Source organism: Hemitrygon akajei, chromosome 27 (assembly GCF_048418815.1).
Source record: "Hemitrygon akajei chromosome 27, sHemAka1.3, whole genome shotgun sequence".
NCBI classification, from domain to species: domain Eukaryota; kingdom Metazoa; phylum Chordata; class Chondrichthyes; order Myliobatiformes; family Dasyatidae; genus Hemitrygon; species Hemitrygon akajei.
Window position 1 is genome coordinate 40,186,014 of NC_133150.1, and position 25,872 is coordinate 40,211,885.

The 25,872-nt window shown below is 38.9% G+C and overlaps 1 protein-coding gene across 1 annotated transcript; it reads right to left on the bottom strand.

The window, feature by feature from the left end:
* LOC140717005 (uncharacterized) lies at nt 1-25,853 on the bottom strand. The gene is made up of 11 exons (XM_073030199.1): nt 25,709-25,853; nt 23,608-23,928; nt 21,728-21,806; nt 18,756-19,093; nt 16,649-16,969; nt 14,784-14,862; nt 7,719-8,056; nt 5,079-5,399; nt 2,687-2,732; nt 566-656; nt 1-335 (listed from the first exon to the last, which is right to left on the bottom strand). The coding sequence occupies exons 1-10, from the start codon at nt 25,851-25,853 to the stop codon at nt 584-586; spliced, it is 2,061 nt and encodes a 686-aa protein (XP_072886300.1). The 3' UTR covers nt 1-335; nt 566-583.
* Nucleotides 25,854-25,872: the final 19 nt, after the last annotated feature.

Genomic DNA, 25,872 nt, shown 5'->3' on the forward strand with positions numbered 1-25,872 from the left:
AATGATCTTAAGCAGCTCACAGCCATGATAGGGTTAAAAATTGTTGCTTGTGCAATGAAAAAAAAATTGTGAAAATGTGCCATATGATTTAGATCAATGGGGGTGACATTTTGGAAATGGTTAAAGAAAGTCAATGGTAACATTATTTCTTCAGCTTCATGAAGTTGACAATGAATGACAAGAGAGGTTAATTCTCCACAAATGTTAAATTTGCACTAATTCTGAAGTAGTATGAATATTTGATCTTGATCCAAAATTCCAGCACAATCTGTGTGATCCAGAAGCCTTCACTTTACCTTATAGACCAGTCTAGGAGGATCTGATTTATCCAGTCTCTGCAAAAGGAAACGGTCAAATCATCAGAATCATCGACACTGGGAACTCCGCTGGAGCTTGAATTCTATTATATTCACATCAAGCATTCTGTACACATACATTGTGTCAATATCATCTGCAAGTAGCTTTGCATTGACCATTGGATAAGAAAACATCAGTGTGTTTAAATGTCTTTCCTCAAATAATCAGTATATTTGAATGCAAATTCTATTGTTTTCCATAAGCCTACCTTAGTTTTCCTTGTGAACTATGTGACTGAAATAGTGCAGATCATCAGGAGGGCAAAGACCAGCCAACGACCAACCTTCCATATCATGGAACTGAGCAAAGGGGAAGAGTAACAGAACTGATTAGATATAGAAATTAGATGGCTTTGTGTTTGAGATATTTACCTCCTGTTTCCTTTGTAAGCTTACTGGAGTGGAGCGAGGTCAATAAACAGAGCCAGAGGAGTAAATAATGTTGACTGAATGGCAGATTGGAGAAGGGAGAAAAACAGTATCAGTTGAAATAAAACCTAATTTTCTCGAGGCAATGGCAACATCTTACAAAGCATTCATTCACTGATACTATTATGGTTGTAGGAATTACTGAGTATGTCCACTGGAAAATGAATCTCAGGGTTGTATAATAATTTTACCTTGATAATAAATTTACTTCAATCTTTGAAATTTTTTCTGCACTTCATCCAGTTGAATAACAATTCTTTTTTTAGCAGAGTACCAACTTCTCTACTCTGACTAATACCAGAAACCTTCTTCAGTACAGTGAATCCACTTTCAAGGAGCCAAGTACCTGAATTCCAAGATCCCATTGTTCTTTAATACTTCCCAGGGCCCAACCAATCACTTTGAAAGTCTTACTTGATTTGACTTTTGAAAATGCAAGACTTCAGACAATTCTGAAATAAACTCCATTTGCTATTCCTCAGCCCAAATACCCAGCTGATCATGATCCTCTGTAATTCTTCAAAATCCTTTTCACCAGGGATGTAAAATCATGAGATGTACAGGTTGGATAGGCGACAGCAAACTTGCCCATTCTCAGAGATGAATAATACAAGATGACATAGATTTAGAAGGGATTTGAAGGGATTGTTTTCACCCTGAGAGCGGTGGAAACAGAGAGACAGTCAGTGTTTGTGAAGTGCCTGAATGAGATCTCAAGCCACATCTCCATAGGAGGCTTTTGACCTTGTGCTGGAAGATAGAGTTTAGATAAATTACTGTGCAAAAGACTTAGGTGCATGTAAAAGAATTCTGTACAGTGACGATGCTTTCAAAAGTAATGAAATGAAGAATTTTTAAATATTAAAAAATACTGTAATGTGCATCAAGCAGTAATAAACTAAACCAGATCAAAATTGGGTGGCACCACACTTCGCCTTTAAAACTACTTCAATTCTTTCAGGTACCCTGTCATGTAATTTTATTTGAAGATCAGCTGTTAGGTTTTTCCAGGGGTCTTGGAGAACTTGCCACCTTTCTTTTGCAGACTTTGTCTTCTGTCTCTCCAAGCAATCCCAGACAGCCTCGATGTTGTGACCAGGACTCTGTGGAGATCATGCCATCTGAATCCATATAAGAACTGAAGGTGCCCAAGGCATTTGCAATATACTGTAGATGGATGTGCAATGGAAATCCTCATGATCTTTGTCTGTGCTGTATGACTCTGGGACCATATGAATCTGTTACACAACAGCAGGTTGTGAATCCTGAGCTTAAAATTCAAAGTGGATTTATTATCAAAATACATATTTGTCACCATATACAACCCTGAGATTCATTTTCTTGTAGGCATACTCAATAAATCTATAGATTAATAACGACAACAGAATCAAAGGAAAACCACTCAACTAAAGTGTTCAACCAGTGCGCAAAAAACAACAAACTGTGCAAAGAGAAAAAGTAGAGATAATAATAATAATAAATAAATAAATAAGCTAAAAGTATTGAGTACATAAGATGAAATGTCCTTTAAAATGAGTCAATTTGTTGCATACGCCAATCAATGATGGGGCAAGTGAAGTTGAATGAAGTTATCTCCTTTGGTTTTCCATTATCCATTCCAATAATCTACTTCCAAAGTAAAAACATATATCAACTTTCATGTCGAACTTATTGCAAAATATTTAGAGAGGTTAATTTATCTTGGACTCCTGGGATTAAAACATGTCTTCGAGCATTGGTTGTGTAATTGAAAACAATATTCTCACAGGCATTTTGTACAAGTAAATAAAAATTGTAATTTTCCTCTGAATTATCTCTCACATGGGAGCGGGGCCAATCCTGGCACCAGCAATGAGAACATTGTACAGTAACTTTCAGCAGAACTGGATCAAGTGATTTACCTTGCCGTTGATACTGTTGTAAATGTTTCACATGAATATTCACGTCCTGTTGAGGCAAGGAAAGAAAAATTCAGTCTTGCGTGTTTTCCGAGTGCAGTCAAGCAAGAGTATACGATTGGCAGGTGGAAACTCATGGTTTGAGTAAAAGGCTGATTGGTTACATGGAGATGAGTAATTTCTGTTTCCTGTGCATACTTTAACACCAGTGTTGCTATGGAAGTTATGAGGCTTGATTTGGATGGTTTGCAAACCATAATCCTAAGCAAGCAGAAATAAAATTTCCAGCCAGGCAATTGACATCTTCCAGCTCTGGGAGATCTGTTGTTGGGGTCACAACACACACCAGAAAGACATACACAGCTCTGCACTGAATGAAAGTGGAGATATTGGACCAAGTACAGTTGTTGATACAACAGGATAATGCTTCTGTTCTCAATGAAAAAACAGCTCTGTGTATAATGTAAAATGCTGGAGGAACTCAGTAGTTCAGGCTGCATCTATGGAAAGAATAAACTGTCACCGTTTCAGACCAAGAACGTTCTGTTGAAGGATCTTGGCACGAAAAGTTGACTATTTAGTTCTTTGCATAGATGCTGCCTGAGCTGATGAGTTCCTCCAGCATTTTGTATATGTTGTTCTTGTTCTCCAGCATCTACAGAATCTCTTCTGTTCCTGTTATAATCGTGGGATTACAAATGTCATTGAACACCATAGAGTTACACAGTATGGGAAATGGCCCTTCATCTCAACTCATCCACACTAGCCAGCTTGAGCTAGTCCCATCATGTCTACTCCACCATTTTAGCACAGCTGATCCATTTCCCTTTCAACCTAGTTTTCTTGCCTTCTCCCCATAACCTTTCATGTCCTGACTAATCAAGAACTTATCAACCACTGCCATAAAGGTATCTTGTGATCTGACCTCCACCACCAACTGTGGCAACAAATTCCAGTCTCATACCCCTCTGGCTAAAGAAATTCCTCCTCATCACTGTTCCAAATGGACATCACTCTCCTTTGAGGCTGTGCCCTCTGGTCTTTGACTCCCCCACCAATGGAAATATCCTCTTCACATCCACTGTGTCCAGGCCTTTCAACATTCAATCAGTTTCAATCAGATCTCCCCTCATTCTTCTAAATTCCAGTGAGTACAAGTCCTGAGCCTTCAATTGCTGCTCATATGATAATCTTTTCATTCCCGAATTGTTCTTGTGAACCTCTTTTTAACTATCTCCAATGCCAACACATCTTATCTTAGATAATAGGCACAGAAATGCTCACAATAAGGACGTCTCTGAAAAGGACAGGCCTACATTAATCAGAGGATTGAGATCAACATTTGCGAGGTAATTGTGTAATATGACTGGTCACCGTCTCCTGGCAGAATACACTATCTACTGCGACCCTCTGCCTTCTGTGGGAAAACCAATTTCAATTGTTAGAGTATCTCAGATGAAGAGGCACTGTAACAAGGTAAGGATCAGGTAATTTAAAATTAGATTTAAATTCACAATCCTAGCAGTCCTACACCTGGATGGGTGTGGAGGTTGGATCAGTGGGGATACTTAAACAGAAAGTACAGTAGATATTTTTTGATATAGATCAGGGAATGGAGTACTGTAGGAAAATGACACAGAAGAGCAAAGACAGCCTGGTGTAGATCAGCCAAGATTATATTGAATAGTGCAGTAGTCTTGAGACACCAAACAGCCTGCTTGTTTTCTTGAGTTCGCTTCTTACAGCAATTGTGTGTGACTTCCATTGCTTCTTTAGCCTGTATAATTCTCTCTATTTTCCATGAAACAAACTACTGGAAACTGATTATAAATCCAGAAGGAGTGAGTTTGTGTATTTGCTGGTTCTCAAGGATGTGAAAATTTCAGTCAGCAACTCGAAGCTTCAGCAATTTACACCAGCCACCATGCACAGCAAGAGCAGGCTACAGAGAGAAAGCTCTCTGGTGAGGGACTCACTTCTCAGCTACCAGACATCACATGCTATTCCCTGCAAGACTTGTCACAATGCAGCTTACAGAACATAACAGGTGAACACTCCCACTCAGTAATCCACCCCTCCACAACCCCCACCACCACTACTTTATCATTTCATGTCAGGCACCTTAAGTAGAAACACTATTGTGCCTAGCAGCTCTTTACTTACATACAACCAATGTATATAAACAATTTTATGTATTTATATGTATCGTGTTTATTAATGATTGTGTTCCATATCTTATTGTTATTTTTGTTGGGATGTATTAGATCCAAAGTAACTATTATTTTGTTCTCCTTACACTTGCATATTGGAAACGACATTAAGCAATCTTGAATCTTGAAAGCAGTACATGATACTCAATCAATCTCCCTGATGATTCACAGCCTCCACCACTTACCAGTGCCACTGAATCGAATCACAAGACTGCAATTGTCTCCTCTGTTGTAGATGGACACATTCACTATTTCACTAGACTTTGCTCCACAAGTATTTGAGGCTGTACAGTAATATTGATGGTGCTGGTGTTTGAAGGATTGACAACGTAGATCCAGTTTACTGTTTTCAGTGATCTTTGAATCCACGGATGAGATGTTTTCATACCATGTGTATTGAATGGGAAGGGATCCCTGGACAGACTCACAGGACACTGTCACAGAGCCCCCAACACACACGATATTTGCAGTAGGGAGATATTGAAGCACAGGAACAGACACCGGTTCTGTGGGAAAGAATCAGTGAACATACTGAAATCAATAGGTGGGCGTCTGAAATCCACATCAATCCCAGATGCCTGAATGGCCACGTCTGCCATTATTCCAAACCACAGCAAGGAGTCCAGATCAGAACAGCAGCAATGACAAAGAGGATATGATGTGTCAGTGTGAAAATCAGGGTACAATCTCTCACAGCTACAAGGACACAGTCACCAGTGGTGTTCAAAAAAATTAATGCAAGCATTATTCGAAGGTGAGATGAGGACAGTTTAATGGAAATTTGTGAGACAAGCTCTTTTGCTACAATGATTGTGGTGACTCCCTGCATTGATCTAAGGAACCCAGACAAATTGCTGGAGGAACTCTGCAGACCAGGGAGCACCTATGGAAAAGAATACAGTTGACATTTCAGGCTCAGACCCTTCAGCAGGACAGGAGAAACAAAGATGAGTGGTCAGAGTTTGAAGGTCGGGCGAGTGGAGGGAGAAGCACAAGGTGATAGGTAAAACCAGTAGGGGGAAACATAAAGAGAGAGGTGAAACCAGGAGGGAGGGGAGAGGTAAAGTAAAGAGCTGGGAAGTTGATTGGTGAAAGAGATACAGGGCTAGAGAAAGCAGAATCTAATAGGGGAGGACAGAAGGCCATGGAGGAAGAAAGAGGGGGAGGAGTGCCAGAGGGGAGTGATGGGCAGGCAAGAAGATAGTGTGAGAGGGGGAAATGGGAATGGGCAATAGAGAAGGGGGAGAACATCACTGGAAATTTGAGAAATCAATGTTCATGCCATCAGGTTGAAGGCTACACAAATGGAACATAGGATGTAGCTCCTCCAACCTGAGTGTGGCCTCATCACAGCAATAGAAGAAGCCAGGGACTCACAGGTTGGAATAGGTTTGGAAAGTGGAACTAAAATGGGTGGCCACTGGGAGGTCCTGCTTTTTCTGGGGGATGGAGTGTATGTGCTCAGCAAAGTGGTCTTCCGTTCTACGCTGGGCCTCACTGATATACAAGAGGCAACACCAGGAGTACTGGATACAATAGATGACCCCAACAGACTCACAGATGAAGTGTTGCTTCACTTGGAAGGACTGTTTTGGATCCTAAATGGTAACGAGGGAGGAGGTGTAGAGGCAAGTGTAGCAATTGTCCGGTTGCAAGGATAAATGTCAGGAGGGAGTCATTGGGGAGGTGTGAATGAACATGGGAGTTGTGTAGGAAGCGATCCCTGTAGAAAGCAGAAAGTGAGGGGGAGGGAAAGAAGTACTTGGTGATGGGATCCCATTGGAGATGGTGGAAGTTTCAGAGAAATATATGCTGGACGCGGAGCTTAATGGGGTAGTAGGAGATGACAAGAGGAACCCTATCCCTGGTGGGGTGGTGGGAGCATAGGGTGAGGGCAGATGTGTGCGAAATGGAAGAGATGCAGTTGCGTCAGATTTAATAGTGAAGGAAGGGAAGTCGCTTTCTTTCAAGAAGGAGGACATCTCTATACTTCTGGAGTGAAAAGCCTCATCCTGAGAGCAGATGCAGTAGAGACAGAGAAATTGAAGAGAAGGGGTTTGGCATTTTTACAAGTAACAGGGTGGGAAGAGGTATAGTCCAGGTAGCTGCATAAGTCATAGGGTTTGTAGCAATCATCAGAGATAAACTATCTCCAGAGATAGAGACAGACTGTTCAAGAAAGGGGAGGGAGGTGTTGGAAATGGACCTGGAAATCTGGAGTTAAAGTTGTAGTCAATTAGCTCAGCATGGGTGCAGGAAGCAGCACCAATTCAGTCATTGATGTAGTGTCGGAAATGTGACTCGGAACGCAAATTGTTCTATGCTGCCAACAAAAGGGAAGGCATAGCTGGGACCCATGCAAGTACCCATAGCTTTTGTTTGAAGGAAATGGGAGGAGCCAAAGGAGCAATTATTGAGAGTGACGACAAGTTCTGCAAGATGGAGGAGAGTGGTGGTGGAGGGGAACTGGGTGGCTCTGGTGTCCAGACAGAAGCAGAGATCTTTGAAGCCTTTCTGGTGGAGGATAGAGGTAAATAGGGAACATGCATGCATAGTGAAAATAAGATGCTCGGGGCCAGAGAACATGAAATCATGGTGGCAATTCATACAGTTCAGAGGCAGGAAAATGTGCTGATCCTCCCACTGGAAATTGTTGGCCAGTCAGTGGATGGACAACATGTGGGGTTTCCTGACCCTTGCCCACTCCCCACAGGGTTTGCACTGCTGAGGAGCCTTAGGATATCCATGCTTCCCTGACACTTCCTAGAGCAAATATGGATCAGACATTTCACTGGAGACATAAAGGTAATCAATGAGAAACCTACCGTCAGATACTTGTAGCTGCACATCAAACACCAGAGTCTTGCCAGATGTTGCAATTCCACATCTGTAAACTCCTGCATCTTGAGGGACAAGATTCCCCATAGTAATAGTAAATATTCCTTGGGATGTGTTATCTCTGATTGTCATTCTTCCATAAAGCTCATTTGTCCCATTTGTATTCACTGATGATGCGCATTGGTGACCCCGCATGCGGCACAAATACTTGATGTGTGAACGGTACATTGGTGCATAGTGACAATCAATAGTGACCATTCTTCCCACAACTCCTCTTACTTTATCTTCTGCCCATAAAGCACGCGAAACTGCAGGAAAAACTCCTCTGAAAATGGACAAGTAAAACAAAATTTACACAAGCATATTCATCCTGGTTTTGAGAAACATTGTCTCATTTGATATAGGGAGACTCTGCCTACTGTCTAATGGAGTGACACACAGTTTTGTGTGGCTGCAATTAATTCTTCCTTTTCCCCAGTTTAAACTTTGAATTTTATACTTTTATTTGTCAGATCTTAGAGCGGAATAGATGTTACTATGTCACAATATTTAAGAAGTGGAAAGCAGATTCCTGAATCCAGCATGGAAAGGGAAAAAATCAGAGGGTATGCCGGCTTGGGCAGATAGTTCTCGACAAGAAAATAGACAACAACACAGTAAAACTTGATGCTACCTCTTCTGTGATGAAGTCGTTATGAGAGAGTTTTCAACTTGTGCTGGAAAATACTATTTCCCTGAACTTTGAACTTAAAGAGGCGAAGCGTCAAATAGTGGATATTTCAGCTCACTTGGAAAAATCTCAACATAAGATTATCGATTTGGAAGCAAGATCTCATCAGAAAAATATCTGAATTGTTGGACTGAATGAAGGATCTGAGAGTGGAGATTTATTGAACTATTTTGCTAACTTGTTTCAATCTCTGTTTCCGGATATTTTACCTCAATGTCCCGATATCGAAAGAGCGCATAGAATTATCACTTCGAAATCGCGGGCTCTGAATAAACCAAGGTCAGTTTTGGTCTGCTTCCTTCATTTCAGAGTTGAAGATCAAATCATAAAATATGCAAGGAAACACAGATTTTTTAAATTTAAAGGTTCTGAGATTCATTTTTATGAAGATTATCCATGGAAAGTTATGGACCTGTGGTCTAAATTCATTCCAACCATGTAGATAGCCAATGATAAGGGATTATTCCTATCACTTCAATATCCAGCCCGATTAAAATTATTTCCAAAAGATTTGACTCCATGTGTTTTTCTGGATCCCAAAGAGGTACTGGGCTATGTTAACTATCTTTCGGTTGTAGCTGAGGTTTGAGTGGTTTTAGGTCTGCTGAATAATTGATATTTCAGAAAGAAGTTAAGCTTTGAAGATTTCTGATTTGCTTAAGATGTCCTTTGATCTCTCGACCATTTAAAGAAGATGTGAACTTTTTGATGTGAATGATGAATGACTTTTCCAAAATCTGTTTGGTCTACTGAGCGAATTAACACAATGGACAGATTGTTTGATTATTTGTTTTTATCCTCTTTTTTTCATTAATTAAGTGATAGTTTTCATAGTTCATAAGGACTTTTTCTTATATATACATAGTTGGGAGTGCTTAGTAGATAGATATTTAGTTTTTTCTAAAAACAGTTTTTCATTGGGCGTGTAAGTTAAATGGAAAATGGTGCTGATTTTTCTTCATTAGGGATTACATAGGCATTTTTCTCTTTGTTTAATTTTATTGTTTTGGTGTTTTTGGAGATTGTTTTGCATTCCACAGCTTGTTTTTAAGGATTAAGTATAAACATTTTTTTCTCTGAATTTTTATGCTGAATGTGAGGAGCTAGATATTGTAGAGCAATACTGCACAGTACAGGCCCTTTGACCCATGAGGTTCTGCTGACCTTTCAATCTACTTCATGGTTAATCTAATGCTTCCGTCCTGTAGAGTATTGCATTTGTCTTTCATTATGAGCCTATCTAGGAGTCTCTTAAATGTCCTTACTGTGTCTGCCTCGATGACTACCCATGGCAGATCTTTCCACGTATACACTGGTCTATTAAAAAGAACACATCTCTGAGATCCCTATACTTTTCTCTAATCACCGTAAAATTGTGCCCTCTTGTATTAGCCATTTGTGCTGGGAATCCGTTCCATGTTTTAATGATTACTCAGCCTCACCAGTGTCCAGTGTACCAGCACAATAGTACTCTATAAAGCAATGGAAGGCATCAAAGTAAATTGATATTTAAATTGCATATATATCAGTTAGAAGCAAGGCCTGTAAGTGGGCAGAAGAAACAGTTAACATGACTTGATATAGTGGTGTGTTGCTCTGTAGTGTTTGGCTTTTTATATTTAGCAAAATACTTTTTACCTTTGCAGGGCTTTTCTATATTAGGGCCGTATTTTTTTTTGTAACTTGGGGAGGAATTAAGGAAAGCTTTTAAAATCATTATTATAAAATGGGCAGCTGGTGGAGTCTCTCTCTTTTTTACACTATGGGAACGCATTTCGGCTTTTTTTGCCAAATTTCGGGCTTTTTGGGGTGGTGGGAGGATTGGAGTTAGTTTTGAGTTATGGGATTAACTGGAAAATAAATTTTAGTTTTCTTTTTTGTATTTTTTTTCCCATTAAAGAGTTCCGGAGCATGCATGTTTTGTATATGGTTATACTTACCACCACCAGTTTTAATTAGCTAGCGCTGGTATGCGTGTAATTATGTGTTAAAAAAATAATTGTTTTATGGTAACTAAACAGATAAACGTTATAAGTTTGAACATATGTGGTTGGAATCATCCTACTCAGCGAAAGAAGACTTTTAAAATCATTAATCGATTCCAACCCGATATAATTTTTGCTCAAGAAACGCATATCAAAATGGGCGATCAAAATAGTTTTTTTAAAATGTGGAAGGGCCTTCAATTTAATGCTACTTGTCAAAATAAAACAAAGGGAGTATCTATTTTTATTAAATCTAATACTTAATTCATCCAAGAAGACATTGTGTCAGATATTACTGGTAGATTTTTAATTGTTAAAGGAAAAATTTGTAATAGAAAACTTGTTCTGGTTAACCTATATGGACCTATTGTAGATGATCCTTTTTTCAAAAATGTATTTGCTTTATTGCCAGATTTAAATTAATATATGTTGTTAATGGGTGGTGATTTCAACTGTTGTTTAAATCCTTCCATTGACAAGAGTTCAACCAATCAGCGGTTTCCGAGTCGTGCTGCATCACTTATTAACTCTTTTTTAATTGATTTTGGCCTGGTTGAAATTTGGAGACATTGACACCCTAATGATAGAGATTATTCTTTTTTTTCACATGTTCACAAAAAATATTCCTGAATCGATTACTTTATAGTTGATTCCCGATTTTTGTCCAAAATTCAGAAATGTGAATACGATGCTGTAGCTCTCTCAGATCATGTGCTTTAGCTTTTGAATTCAATGAAGTCGATATTACAAATTTGCCTTGACGTTTCCCAGAAAATTTATTGTGAAGTTTGGACTTTGTCACATTTATAGAGACACAGATAAAAGATTATTTTCTTTTTAATAATACTGGAGATGTGTCAAAATTGATTATATGGGATACATTTAAAGCATATTTGCATGTCAGATGATCTCCTATTCAGCTAAGCTTAAGAAACAGACAAAAACTGACTTAGATAAGATTTCCAAACAAATTAAAGACTTGGATAATATTTATGCAATCTCTCCTAACATTGATTTATTTAAAGAGTTGAACTCCAATCACAATATCATTTATTATTAACATCCTATTGAAAGAAATTTGCTTAAATTGAAAAGTCAATTTTATGTGTTTGGAGATAAAAATAATAAGCTATTAGCATCTCAATTAAAAGCAACTAGAGTTAAAAGACAAGTTTTAAAAATTCATAAGGGGGATGGTAGTTTAACATGTAATTATGAAGATATTAATAAAAATCTTCAAGAATTTTATATTGAACTTTATAAATCTCAGTTTCCAGTTGATTCTTCTAAAATGAATGCCTTTTCACAAAAGGTCGATTTTCCTTGAAGTTCTGTTGAAGATCAACAAACTCTTGATGCTCCTATTACTGAAAATGAAATTCAGAAAGCTATTTTTTCAATGCAATCTGGTAAAGCTCCTGGACTGGATGGCTATTCTGTAGGATTTTATTTTAAAAAATTGAAAAATTGCTCTCTTCATATATGTTGGAAATGCTTAAAGTTTCTTTTTTTGATAGGAGAGTGACCTCCCACATTTTATGTAGCTTCTATTTTTTTAATTCTTAAGAAAGACAAAGACCCTTCTGATTGTGCTTCATATAGACCTATTTCATTATTAAACGTGGATGCTAAAATTCTTTCAAAAATAATGGCTAATCAGCTGGAGAATTTTCTAACTACAATTCTCTCTCAAGACAAAACAGGTTTTATAAAAGGCCTTAATTCCTTCTCTAATGTTTGGACACTGTTAAGTGTTCTATATTCATCTTTTTCTAAGTCTCCCCAATGTGTTGTCTCTCTCGATGCTGAAAAGGCATTTGACAGAATTGAATGGAAATATTTATTTAATATTTTAGAGAAATTCTGCTTTGGTATTAATTTTAATAAGTGGATCAGTATGATATATAAAAGCCCTGTTGCTACTGTTATTGCTAATAATTGCAGATCTACTTTTTCTTGGCTTTCACGGGGTACGAGACAAGGATGTCCGTTAGGTCCTTTGTTATTTAAATTAGTGCTGGAACCCTTGGCTATTGCACTTCGTGAAGCTAAAGATATTCATGGAATTCTCATAAATGGGACTGTTCATAAAATCACCCTTTATGCTGACGATCTCTTAGTTTTTATCGAAGAATCCATTCTTAGTTTATTGAAACTATTAGACGACTTTGGAAAGTTTTTGGTATATAAACTAAACCTTCATAAAAGTGAATTATTTCCCCTAAATGATTCTGTTTCTTTCCGATGATATTCCTTTTAGAGTTACCGACTCATTTAAATATTTAGGTATTATTATTACTAAAAATCATAAATAAATTTATAAACCTAATTTGGTTCCTTTAGTGGATTTTATGAAGCAATTATTTTGTAGATGGAATCCACTTATACTTTTGTTAGTCGGCTGAATTCATGCAGTTAAAATGATGATTTTACCAAAATTTTTATTTGTATTTCAAAATACCCCATTTTTTAACTAAGAAGTTTTTCAATCAGGTTGACTCTATTATTTCATCTTTTGTTTGGAATAATAAAAGACCAAGAATTGGTAAATATCATTTACAAAAATTCAAAAAAAAGGAGGTCTTGCTGTGCCTAATTTAAGAATGTTAATATATGTTATATGTGTTTTTGGTTATATTGGGCTGATAAAAATGAATGACCACCTTGGGCTGATTTGGAATTGAATGCTCTGAAACAGTTTCACTTAACCTCATTATTAGGAGCTTAATAAGTAGTTCTTTAAACTACTAATTTAAATTTATACCCTGTGATTAAGCAGTCATTATGAATTTGGTTCCAGCTTCGTAATTTTTTTAATCTCAAAAAATTTAAACTTTTCAGTTCGATTTATCAAAATTATTTATTTAAACCTTCATTAAGTGATCCTACCTTTCTTCTTTGAAGGAATAAAGGAGTTTATTCCTTCACGGATCTGTTCCAAGATGGCCAATTGATAACTTTTAGAAATTAGTAACTAAATACTGTCTCTCGTATTCACATTTCCTGCAATATCTTCAGGTCAGACACTTCTTACAAGAATAGTTGAGTAATTTCCCATATATACAGGATTCTGACCTGTTGGATATTATTTTAAAAATTAATCCTTCAGTGAAGGGTTTTATTGGGAAAAATTATAATTTATTGTTACAACAGCACAATTACCCTTCACTTAAGATTAAGCAAGATTGGGAGAGGGAGCTTAACATGTCCTTGATAACAGAAGATTGGTTGCGGATTTTGAAGTTGGTTAACTCTTCTTCAATTTGTGCCAGTCACTCTTTAATTCAATTTAAAATTGTACATCATTACTATTTGACAAAGGAGAGAATGTCTAAAATGTTTCCTAATGTTGATAGTCAGTGTGATAGCTGTAAAACCGAGACAGCCACAATGACACATATGTTTTGTTCTGTATTGAAACATTTTTGGAAGTCTATTTTCTCTACAATTTCTAATGTTTTAAAACTTAATTTACAACCTAATAAATTGACAGTTTTATTTGGTATAATCCCTCAATATATTCATGGTATTTCTCCATCAGACCAATGTGTAATTGCATTTGTTACATTATTGGCCAGAAGGGCTATTTCGCTGAAATGGAAAAATGCTTCTGCTCCTAATTTGATACAATGGTTTTCTCAGGTGATGTTATGTCTTGGTTTGGAGAAAATCAGAAGTTGAACTTTTGATCCTTGATTTGACTTTGGGAAAAGGTGGGGTTCATTCACCCGCTACTATCCTCTGATTTGAGTTAATTAATATGGCTTCCTTCCGATTTTTATTTAAAAGGATTTGAGTTGGTGGATTGATGGTTTTTTTATGGAAGCGTGTATGATGTATAGCTATGAGGTTGTACTCCCAATGGTATTTTTTTGGATTTTTTTCAGTTAGTAGGGTTTTTTTTAGATAGAAGGGGTTCTTTTTTTCCCTTCCTTACTCTTGCAAAAAATATTCTCAACACTTTATTTTTTCTTCTTATTATTGATATATTGCTTAGCTTTGTTAATCAGTTATTTGCTAATTTAATTCATCATTTCACATAATGACATATTGACTTAATGCATCTCTTTTTTGTTGATCTTCAATAATAATTAATAAAAAAGATTTTAAAATAAAAAAAATTATTAAGTATTTGGAAAAAGAAATCTATCTTTGATCTCAGGCTTGACGCATATACAAGAAAATCAGGAATACTCAGTTTCCAAGACATCATTTCATCAACGTTAATCATGTCGAATATGTTTAACACCAGTTAAAGAGAAACATTTCTTTCCCAGCTGGCTCTATTTGAAAGTAATTACAGTGAAACCACTGGTGGAGAGAACCTTATACTTTACATTTGAGATGAAGTAGCTTTTTTCCCTTGTGCAGTTGTCGTCGATTCTGTCACAGTATTTTCACAGAAATGAATTTGCCCTGTTAAAAGAAAATAAAATTCAATTTCATCTGCTTTGCATTTAGAAGAATAAAAGAGCACAATTGTTAGACCAATAGGTACCTGAGCATGGTGGGCCAAAGGTGATCAATACTTAATGCACATTGAAATATTAAAGATAACTTTTTTCATCACATGTACATCAGATCAAACAGTGAAATGCATTATTTACAATGACCAGCACAGAATAAGTGCTGGGGGCAGTCTGTAAGTGTTCCATGCTTCCAGTGACAAAAAAAGGTTGCCTGTGAATAACGAATACTAACCTGTGCGTCTTTGGAATGCAGGAGGAAAGCAAGGCGACCGGAGTAAAGATATGCAGTCACTGGGAGAACGTACAAACAATTTGCAAACAATGGTGGGAACTGGACCCCAATCACAGATCGCTAATTGTTGTTCTACTGTGCACCCAATTACATTTACTGATACCTTGGATTCTTTCCCATACTCAGAAACTGATGGTGTGGAGATGCAGCTGGAGAAGTTAAATGACTTGGAATTTTATCCAATTAGGGAAAGATCCAGCCAGGGAGATGGACTCAGCCAGCACGGGGAGATCTCTTTCCAGGTCGAATCACCCTCTGCAGAGATGGTCATAGCTGTACTTGAGTATACAGGGAGATAATGGTTCAAGTACACTTTTTGTCCAATAGGATAATAAAGGTGGCTTTTCAAATGAAAAGGCAAGGTTTTTTATTTCCCATATCTCTTGATCTCTCTAATTCTGAAAAAAGTAGGTCAGTCTTTCTTGAATGCAAGTTTAACACATTCTGGGAGAAGAAATGTTTCCGAAACCCAGTATTAAATGTCTCACCCTTCAGCTAATTTCTAAGCAGTCATGCATACTTACATAATGCCCATTACAAAACTGGCATTTTGGGCAGCAATGAGGGTTTTCTACCTCTGGTGGTGTTCAGGGCTTCCTTCATCATGTCAGTAGATTCCTCTTGGTTTTCACTGCTGACAGTCATGCAAGTCCCAGATGGAGACTGAGCAATACCATCAATCACTGAAGTAGAAGGATTCTTCATCCTTTTTCCATAACAATTTTGATTTACCACTCAGGTTTGTTAGTCCTGAGCTAAACCCCCAAACCTAGAGGACTGGTGGATCGCTCGAACTCTGGCCTCTACACTTTGACCTACTTGGGGTTGGTTGACCCTACAAAGAGCCAAAGCATAAAGCCCTCACTCCAGCCAACATACATTTCCAGGTTATTGAAGCATGCAAGACTCCAAATATGACGACAAGATTATGATCCTCTTAGAGGTAAGATTCCATTGACTACCCAGAATTCCCTGGTACTGGAAGTGTCCTAACTGCATTTGTATCAACCTGGTAAAATATTGCAGGTTTCTCTGAGATCACCTGTCAGCTTGCTGAACACCAGCAAATAAAAACCTGATCAACCAGTTCTCTGTTCTGTGTCACTCATGGCATCCCAGAAATCAGTCTGCTGATCCTTTGCTAGCTTCCTTCCATAACAAGAACATCTTTCATCAGACCAAAACTGTTGGTGACATGAGAGTGAGGAAGGAGAGATAGTCTGACTGATTTAAGCTTTGGGCCAGAATGGAAAGGACAGGTATGGGCCAAATCAAGGCAGCGAGTCCCAGGCACAGGAGCGTATTGAAGCAGCAAGAACCCCTTACCATCTAAGCCATGTGTATTGGATATTGTGTTCCAACAATACAATATCCAGTACACATCAGTCATTCAGTTGTACTCATTTGACCATCATAACGAATCAAACTCTGAACTACTTACCCATTCTGTTGACTTCAATCACATATCTGCAGTTCCTGACATTGTTGGAGGTGGACACTCTGATCATTTCACTGGACTTTGTTCCATTAACATTTGAGACATTGCAATAATACAGATAGTTATTGTATTTTAAGGATTGACAATGTAGATCCATTTTTTTGTTATCAGAGATCTTTGAATCCCCAGATGGGGTCTTTTCGTACCATGAGTACTGAATGGGAAGGGATCCATGGACAGGCTCACAGAACACTGACACATAGTTCCCACAACTTGAGCCTCTTGTTAGTGGTGAAAATCGAAGTAACGGAACAGACACGGGTTCTGTGGAAAACAACGAAAAAACATCCAAAAATCAAACACACTAAAGATTTCAGCAGTTCTGTATCTGAACCAGGACCCACACATCTGGAATCTCAGCAGCTCCTCTATCTCTCTGTGTCTCTGCATCCTTGTATCTGACTGAACTGCCTTGTCTGCTATTATCCCCGAACACAGCAGGTCTCCAGATCAGGACATCAGTAATGACACTGAGTATGTATCTGCGTGATAATCGGAGTTACAATCTCTCTCAGCAGCAAGGAGACAGTTTAAATGGCACCCAACAGCCTGACTCGCAAAGACAGCATTGGTGGTTATCCTAGAAAACTGTCGAGTTTGCTTTAAATATACCCAACAATTTGGCCTCCACAGCTGCCTGTGGCAATGAATTCCACAGATTCACCAGTCTCTGGCAAAATAAATTCCTCCTCATCTCTCTTTGTTTCTGAGTCTGTGCCCTCTGATCCTAGTGGTCCACAGTATAGGAAATATCCTCTCCACAACCAGTAGCTTTTCCGTGCTCATTCTTCTAAGCTCCTGCCAGTAGAGGCCCAGAGGCATCAAATGTTGCTCGTGCATTGGGGAGTTTTACATCACCTGGAATTTAATATCTGGATCCCTTTAGAATTGAAGTACAGAGAGTTCTTGGAGTTTAAGTCCATTGCTCTCTGAAAGTGGCAACACAAGTGGATATAATGGTAATGAAATCATTCAGCACATTTTCCTTCTTCATTTTCCATACTGGAAACTAAAGCTGACGAGGCATTTTGTAGCTTCATAAGACTTTGGTTAGGGCACATCAGCAACATACAGTAATTTCTAATTCTGATTGCAACACTAAAGAAAAGATGTGGAGTTTTTAGAGAGGGTAAAGAGAGAGGGTAAAGATGTCATCAGGATTTCACCAAGGTGGCATTGTAGCATAATGGTTAGCACAAGGCTTTACCATGCTAATTCCTTCTTCTGTGTGTAAGGAGTTTGTATGCTCTTCCTATGTCCATGTGGGTTTCTTTCAGGTGCTCCAGATTCCTCCCAAGGTCCAAAGACCTAGAAATTGGTCATTGTAGATTGTCTGAGGTATAGGCTGGGGTTAAATCTGGGAGTTTATTGGGTGCCATGACTCACAGGGCTTGAAATAGCTATTCCACACAGTATCTTAATCAATGAATAAATCAAATAAAAGTATAAATGAAATATATGAATAAATGAATAAATGTTACCCGGATTGCAACTATGGGGAGAAGTTTGACAAACTTGGATTGTTTTCGCTGCAGTATAGGAGGTTGAGGAGAGGCCTGATGGAGGTTTATAAAGTTACAGAAATCACAGTAGGGAAGATGGTCAGAATAATTTTCCCAGGGTTGAAATATCAACTAATAGTGAGCATAGATTGAAGACAATAGGGGGAATGTTTAAAGAATGTTTGCAAGAAGAGTTTTATTTACACTGATGGTGCTGACTGCATGGAATACACAGTCAGACGAGCTGGTAGAACGGGATATCATAACTATATTTAAGAAGCTTTTGGACGAGGATATGAAAATGAGGGATTTGAGGGATGTGGACCACGTGCTATAAGATGGCAGGAAAATGTGCTGAGCCTTCCAGTGGAAATTGTTGGCCAGTCAGTGGATGAACAACATGTGGGGTTTCCCGAATTTTGCCCACTCCCCACAGGGTTTGCACTGCTGAGGAGCCTCAGGATATCCATGCTTCCCTGACACTTACTGGATCAAATATGCATCAGACATTTCACTGGAGACATAAAGGTAATCAATGAGAAACCTACCATCAGATACTTGTAGATACACATCAAGCACTGGAGTATTGCCAGATGTTGCAATTCCACATCTGTAAACTCCTGTATCTTGAGAGACAAGATTCTCCATTGTAACAGTAAATATTCCTTCAGATGTCTTATCGCTGATTGTCATTCTTCCAGACTGCTCAGTTTGCCCATTTGTATTCACTAACGATGTGCACTGGTGACCCCGCATGCGGCAGAAATACTTTGTGTGTGAACGGTACATTGGTGCATAGTGACAATCGATTGTGACCGCTCTTCCCACAACTCCTCTTACTTTATCTTCTGCCCATAAATCACCCGAAACTGAGGGAGAAATTGTTCTGAAAATGGACAGGTAAAATCAAATTTACACAAGCAGATTCAAGATTACTTAATGTCATTTCTTGTATACAATTGTAAAGGAGAACAAAATCATTGTTCCTCTAGATCTGAAGCAGAACAGAAAAAAACAAATGATAAAGAAAGCAATAATAATGTGTTCTAAGGAATCTACCACAATGTCAATTGATGCAATTGAATTCCACATTGACTGGAAAGAGAACAGCATCGTCCCTCATCACGTCCTCAGAGCTCTTCACAAGTAATGATTTTTATTTGATTGGAGTCATCATTATCACTGCCCAGTGATGTCTCAGTGTGTTTCCAAAATTCTGAATCAACAGATTACTGATCCAGTCCCATTCCAGGCTGGTGAGCAAAAGATCTGTGGTGGGTAAATTATCAGAAGCAATTCTCTGAGACAGGGTCTACCAGAATTTGCAAAGGCAAGATCTGATTTTGGATAGTCAACATGATTTTAAAGGGGCAGTGTGGCTTGAAGGGCCAGGATGGCCTATTCTGGGCCAAATGTTTAAATAAATAAAAAGAAAGGATGTTCTTGTAAGGTGCAAGCCCAGGTAGAGTAGAAGATCAAAAGCCCATTTTATTATACTAGGAGACCATCCAATAGTTTTATAACAGTGAGAAAGAAGCTGTCCTTGAAGATTGTAGTACATGCTTTCAGACTTTTGTAATTTCTGCCCAATAGGAGGGGAGAGGAAGAAAGCATGTCAGTGGAGGTTGGGTCTTCAGTTAGATTGGGTGCTTTACCAAATCACTGAAAGGCATTAAAATCAATAAAAAATATAAATTATTAAAAAGATCCAAAAAGTATAATTATGTATGTATGAACACTTGTGTGTACCAATCAGGATATGGGGAGAAGCTGAGGTAATATCTACAGATCTCACTGCACTCGCAGTTGAAGGATCTAATAAAGGAAACACTGCATCTGCTTAAAACCAGCTCTCCTACAAAAGTCAACTCCCTCCAAATCCCACACTGGTTTCCACATTGACTGTTGCGCTCTTGCTAATGTCATGTCAAAATTTTTTCTCATCTGAACTGTGGAACATCTTCAACAGACCTAGAAGAAGTCCTGCACTGAACGTCCCAGGGCAAACAGTTTGACAATCACATGAGCTCATTACAGACAGAGCAGATTCATGAGGACAGGGCAGTGGATGTTGTCTATCTGAAACTTAGCAAGGCCTTTGATAACGACCCAAATGTTCAGGCTGAGCAAGCAAATTGAATATAACATTGGCTTGGTGGGATGAGTTAGTGGGCTGCCGTGGGGTTTTTCAAATTCAAGGTTTTGCATTTTGGCAAGTTAAACCAGTGCAAGACATGTACAGTAAATAGTAAGAGGAAGCTATGGAGAATGTTGCAAAAAAGTGATCTAGTCCTCCATGTACATTGTTACCGGAAAGTGATGAAACAGGTAGACAGGATGATGAAGAAGCCATTTGGTACATTTATTTTGTTTGGGCACTCTGTACAAGATTGTTATGCTATGTGATGGCTGTACAAGCTGTTAGTGAGAGCACTCTTCAAATAGCATGTGCAGTTGTGGTCTTCTGGTTACTGGAAAGATATCATGAGACTGGAAAGTGTGGAGCCGAAAAATCATGAAGACATTCCTGAGATGGAGGGCTAGAGTCATAATGGAGGGTTGGATTGACAGTGATTTTTGCCCTGGAGCTTAGAATGTTGACGGGACATTTAACAGAGGTATATAAAATCATGAGGGGCATCGATAAGGTGAATGATCACTGTCTTTTTACAAGGGGATGGTACGGTAAAGCAAGCAGGTGCAGGCTTCCGTTTAGTGGGGAAAGTACCTAAGGAGCAATGTTATACACATAGGGTCTCAGGTGTATGCAACAATCTGCCATAGCAATCCATAGAAGGGTATACATTTACAACATTCAAAAGACATTTTGACAGATACATGAGCAGGAAAGGCTTAGAACAGGGGTTTACAAACTTTTTATGCCATGTGCAACTAAGGAGTCCATAAAGTCAGTGTCACTTGTTAATCTGTCCTGTTCCTTTTAATACTTAATTTATGCACCTTTGTTTGTTTATTTATGTGTAATCCAATTGTAGATTTCATCCTTACTTTCATATGTTACTATGTGCTATGTGTGTTACACCTTTGTTTGGAGAAACATTGTCTCATTTGATGGTATGCATTCTATAGTTATATGACAATAAACTTGACTTCACTCAACTCAACTTGATCCTAGGTTGGGAATCCCTGGCAGAGGAGGGTATGGAATAAATAAAATTAAATGTGCTGAACTAGATGAACATCCTGGTTGACTTGGATGTGTCAGGCTGATGGGCCAGTTGTTCTAACACACAACAAACACTTTATGACTCAGAACATGAGCTTCAACTGCAATGTTTAAATTTTTAAATATTTGGAAAAAGAAATTTATCTTTGATCTCAGGCTTGATGCATATGGAAGAACATCAGGAATACTCAGTTTCCAATACATCATTTCATCAACGTTAATCCTGTCAAATATGTTTAACACCAGTTACAGAGAAACATATTTCTCTCCCAGTTGGCTCTATTTTCAAGCAGTAACATTGAAACCACCTGTAGAGAGAAACTTATACTTTACATTTGAGGTGAAGTAGTTTTTTCCCTTTGAGCAGTTGTCATCGATTCTGTCACAATGTTTTCACAGAAATGAATTTTCCCTGTTAAAAGAAAATAAAATTCAATTTTGTCTGCTTTGTATTTAGAGGAACAAAAGAGCACAATTGTTAGACCGATAGGTACCTGAGCATGGTGGACCAAAGGTGATCAATACTTACTGCACATTAAAATATTAAAGATAACCTTTTTTCGTTATATGTACATCAGATCACTCAGTGAAATTCATCATTTACAATGACCATCACAGAATAAGTGCTGGGGGCAGCCTGCAAGTGTTCCATGCTTCCAGTGCAATAACAGCTTGCCTATGACTTACCAAAGCTAACCTGTGCGTCTCTGTAATGCTGGAGGAAAGCACGGCACCCGGAGAAAACACCTGCAGTCACTGGGAGAACTTACAAACATCTTGCAGACAGTGGTTGGAATTGTGCCCTGATCACTGATCACTAATTGCTAGTCTACTGTGCACCCAATTACATTTACTGGCGCATTAGATTCTTCCCCATACTCAGAAACTGATGGTGTGGAGATGCATCTGGAGAAGTTAAAGGTCTTGGAATGAGGAGACTGTAATTCTGTCTAATTAGGGAAAGGTCCAGTCAGGGAGATGGCCTCAGCCAGCATCGGGAAATCTCCTTCTAGATCCCCAACACTCTCTGCAGAGGTGGTCATAGCTGTACTTGAGTATTCAGGGAGATAATGGTTCAAGTACACTTTTTGTCCAACAGGATAATGCAGGAGACATTTTCAATGAAAAGGCAAGTCTTTTGTTTCCCATATCTCTTGATCCGTCTACCTCTGAGAAAAATAACTCTATCTTTCTTGAATACCAGTTCAATACATTCTGGGAGAAGAAATGTTTCCTAATCCCTGTCTTAAGTGTCTCACCATTCAGATAATTTCTAATCCTCCATGCTTACTTACTTACTGCCCATTACACCACTAGCCATTAGGGCAGCAGTGCAGGTTTTCCATCTCTGGCGGTGTTCAGGGCTTCCTTCATCATGTCAGTAGATTCCTCTTGGTCTTCACTGCTGACAGTCATGCAAGTCCCGATTCGAGACGGAGCAATACCATAAATCACTCAAGTAGAAGGATTCTTCATTCCTGTTTCCATAACCGTTTTGTTTTACCACTCAGGTTTATTAGTCCCGAGCGAAACCCCCGAACCTGGAGGAGTGGTGGATCACTCTGAGTCTGGCCTCTACACTTTGACCTATTTAGGCATGGGTGACCCTACAAAGAGCCAATGCATAAAGCCCTCACTCCAGCCAACATACACTTACAGGTTATTGAGGCATGCAAGACTCCAAATCTAAGAACAAGTTTGTGATCCTCTTGGAGCTGAGATTCTCTTGACTATCCAGAATTCCCTGGTACTGGAAGTGTCTTAACTGCATTTGTATCAGCCTGGTAAAATATTGCAGGTTTCTCTGAGATCAGCTTTCAGCCTGCTGAACAGCAGCAAATAAAAACCTAATCAACCGGTTCTCTGTTCTGTGTCACTCATGGCATCACAGAAATCAGTCTGCTGATCCTTTGCTAGCTTCCTTCCATAACAAGAACATCTTTCATCAGACCAAAACTGTTGGTAGCATGAGAGGGTGGAAGAAGAGATAGTCTGACTAATTTAAGCTTCGGGCCAGAATGGAAAGGACAGGTATTGGCCAAATCAAGGCAGCGAGTCCCAGGCACAGGAGTGTATCGAATCATCAAGAACACCTTACCATCTAAGCCATGTTTATTGGATATTGTGTTCCAACAATACAATATCCAGTACACATCAGTCATTCAGTTGTACTCATTTGACCATCATAACGAATCAACCTCTGCACTACTTACCCATTCTGTTGACTTCAATCACATATCTGCAGTTCCTGACATTGTTGGAGGTGGACACTCTGATCATTTCACTGAACTTTGTTCCATTACCATTTGAGACATTGCAATAATACAGATAGTTATTGTATTTTAAGGATTGACAATGTAGATCCATTTTTTTGTTATCAGAGATCTTTGAAGCCCCAGATGGAGTCTTTTCGTACCATGAGTACTGAATGGGAAGGGATCCATGGACAGGCTCACAGAACACTGACACATAGTTCCCACAACTTGAGTCTCTTGTCAGTGGTGAAAATCGAAGTAACGGAACAGACACGGGTTCTGTGGAAAACAACCAAAAAACAGACGAACATCAAACACACTAAAAATTTCAGCAGTTCTGTATCTGAACCAGGACCCACACATCTGGAATCTCAGCAGCTCATCTACCTCTCTGTGTCTCTGCATCCTTGTATCTGACTGAATTGCCTTGTCTGCCATTATCCCTGAACACAGCAGGTCTCCAGATCAGGACAGCAGTAATGACACTGAGTATGTATCTGCGTGAAAATCAGAGTTACAATCTCTCTCAGCAGCAAGGTGGCAGTTTAAATGGCACCCAACAGCCTGACTCGCAAAGACAGCATTGGTGGTTATCCTAGAAAACTGTCGAGTTCTGCTTTAAATATTCCCAACAATTTGGCCTCCACAAATGCCTGTGGCAATGAATTCCACAGATTCACCAGTCTCTGGCAAAATAAATTCCTCCTCATCTCTCTTTGTTTCTGAGTCTGTGCCCTCTGGTCCTAGTGGTCCACAGTATAGGAAACATCCTCTCCACAACCAGTAGCTTTTCCGTGCTCATTCTTCTAAGCTCCTGCCAGTAGAGGCCCAGAGGCATCAAATGCTCCTCGTGCATTGGGGAGTTTTACATCACCTGGAATTTAATATCTGGATCCCTTCTGAATTGATTTCAGGAGAGTTCTTGGGTTTCTAGTCCATTGCTCACTGAAAGTGCCACCTCGTGGATATAATGGTAATGAAAGCATTCAGCACATTCTCCTTCTTCATCTTACATACTGGAAACTAAAGCTGAAAAGGCATTTTGTAGACTCAAAAGACCCTGGTTAGGGCACTTTTGCGAAAGACTGTAATTTGTAATTCTGATTGCAACACTATAGGAAAGATGTGGAGGTGAGGGTAAAGAGTGATGGTAAAGATGTCATCAGAATGTCACAAGGGTGGCATTGTAGTATAATGGTTAGCACAAGGCTTTACCATGAAAATTCCTGCTTCTGTCTGTAAGGAGTTTCTATGTTCTCCCTATGTTTGAGTGGGTTTCTTTCAGTGCTCCAGTTTCCTTCCACAGTCCAAAGACCGAGAAGTTGGTAGGTTAATTGGACATTGCAGATTGCCTGAGGTTTAGGCTGGGGTTAAATCTGGGGGATTACTAGGTGGCACAGCTCTAAGGGCTTGATATCTCTATTCCACGCTGTATCTTAATCAAGGAATAAATGAAATAAATAAATAAATGAATAAATGAATAAATGTTACCCGGATTGTAGCTACGGGGAGAAGTTTGACAAACTTGAATTGTTTTTGCTGCAGTATAGTTGGCTGAGGAGAGGCCTGATGGAGGTTTATAATGTTACAGAAGTCACAGTAGGGAAGATGGTCAGAATCTATTCCCGGGGTTGAAATATCACATAATAGTGAGCATAGTTTGAAGGCAATAGGGGGAATGTTTAAAGAATGTTTGCAAGATGAGTTTTATTTACACTGATGGTGCTGACTGCATGGAACACACAATCAGACGAGCTGGTAGAACGGGATATCATAACTATATTTAAGAAGCTTTTGGACGGGGATATGAAAATGAGGGATTTGAGGGATGTGGTCCACGTGCTATAAGATGGCAGGAAAGTGTGCTGAGCCTTCCAGTGGAAATTGTTGGCCAGTCAGTGCACGGACAACATGTGGGGTTTCCCAACCCCTGCCCACTTCCCACAGCGTCTGCACTGCTGAGGAGCCTCAGGATATCTATGCTTCCCTGACACTTCCTGGAACAAATATGCATCAGACTTTTCACTGGAGACATAAAGGTAATCAATGAGAAACCTACCGTCAGATACTTGTAGCTGCACATCAAACACCAGAGACTTGCCAGATGTTGCAATTCCACATCTGTAAACTCCTGTATCTTGAAAGACAAGATTCTCCATTGTAACAGTAAATATTCCTTCGGATGTCTTATCTCTGATTGTCATTCTTCCAGACTGCTCAGTT

Bases quoted from the DNA above. Each gene is read 5' to 3' on its own strand.
- LOC140717005 (XM_073030199.1), bottom strand. From the start codon at position 25,853: ATGACAATCAGAGATAAGACATCCGAAGGAATATTTACTGTTACAATG. The intron at 23,929-25,708 runs GTAGGTTTCTCA...TGTTTTCCACAG, and splicing joins GCAGCTACAAGTATCTGACG to AACCCGTGTCTGTTCCGTTA. The intron at 21,807-23,607 runs GTAAGTAGTGCA...TTCTTTTAACAG, and splicing joins GATTGAAGTCAACAGAATGG to GGAAAATTCATTTCTGTGAA.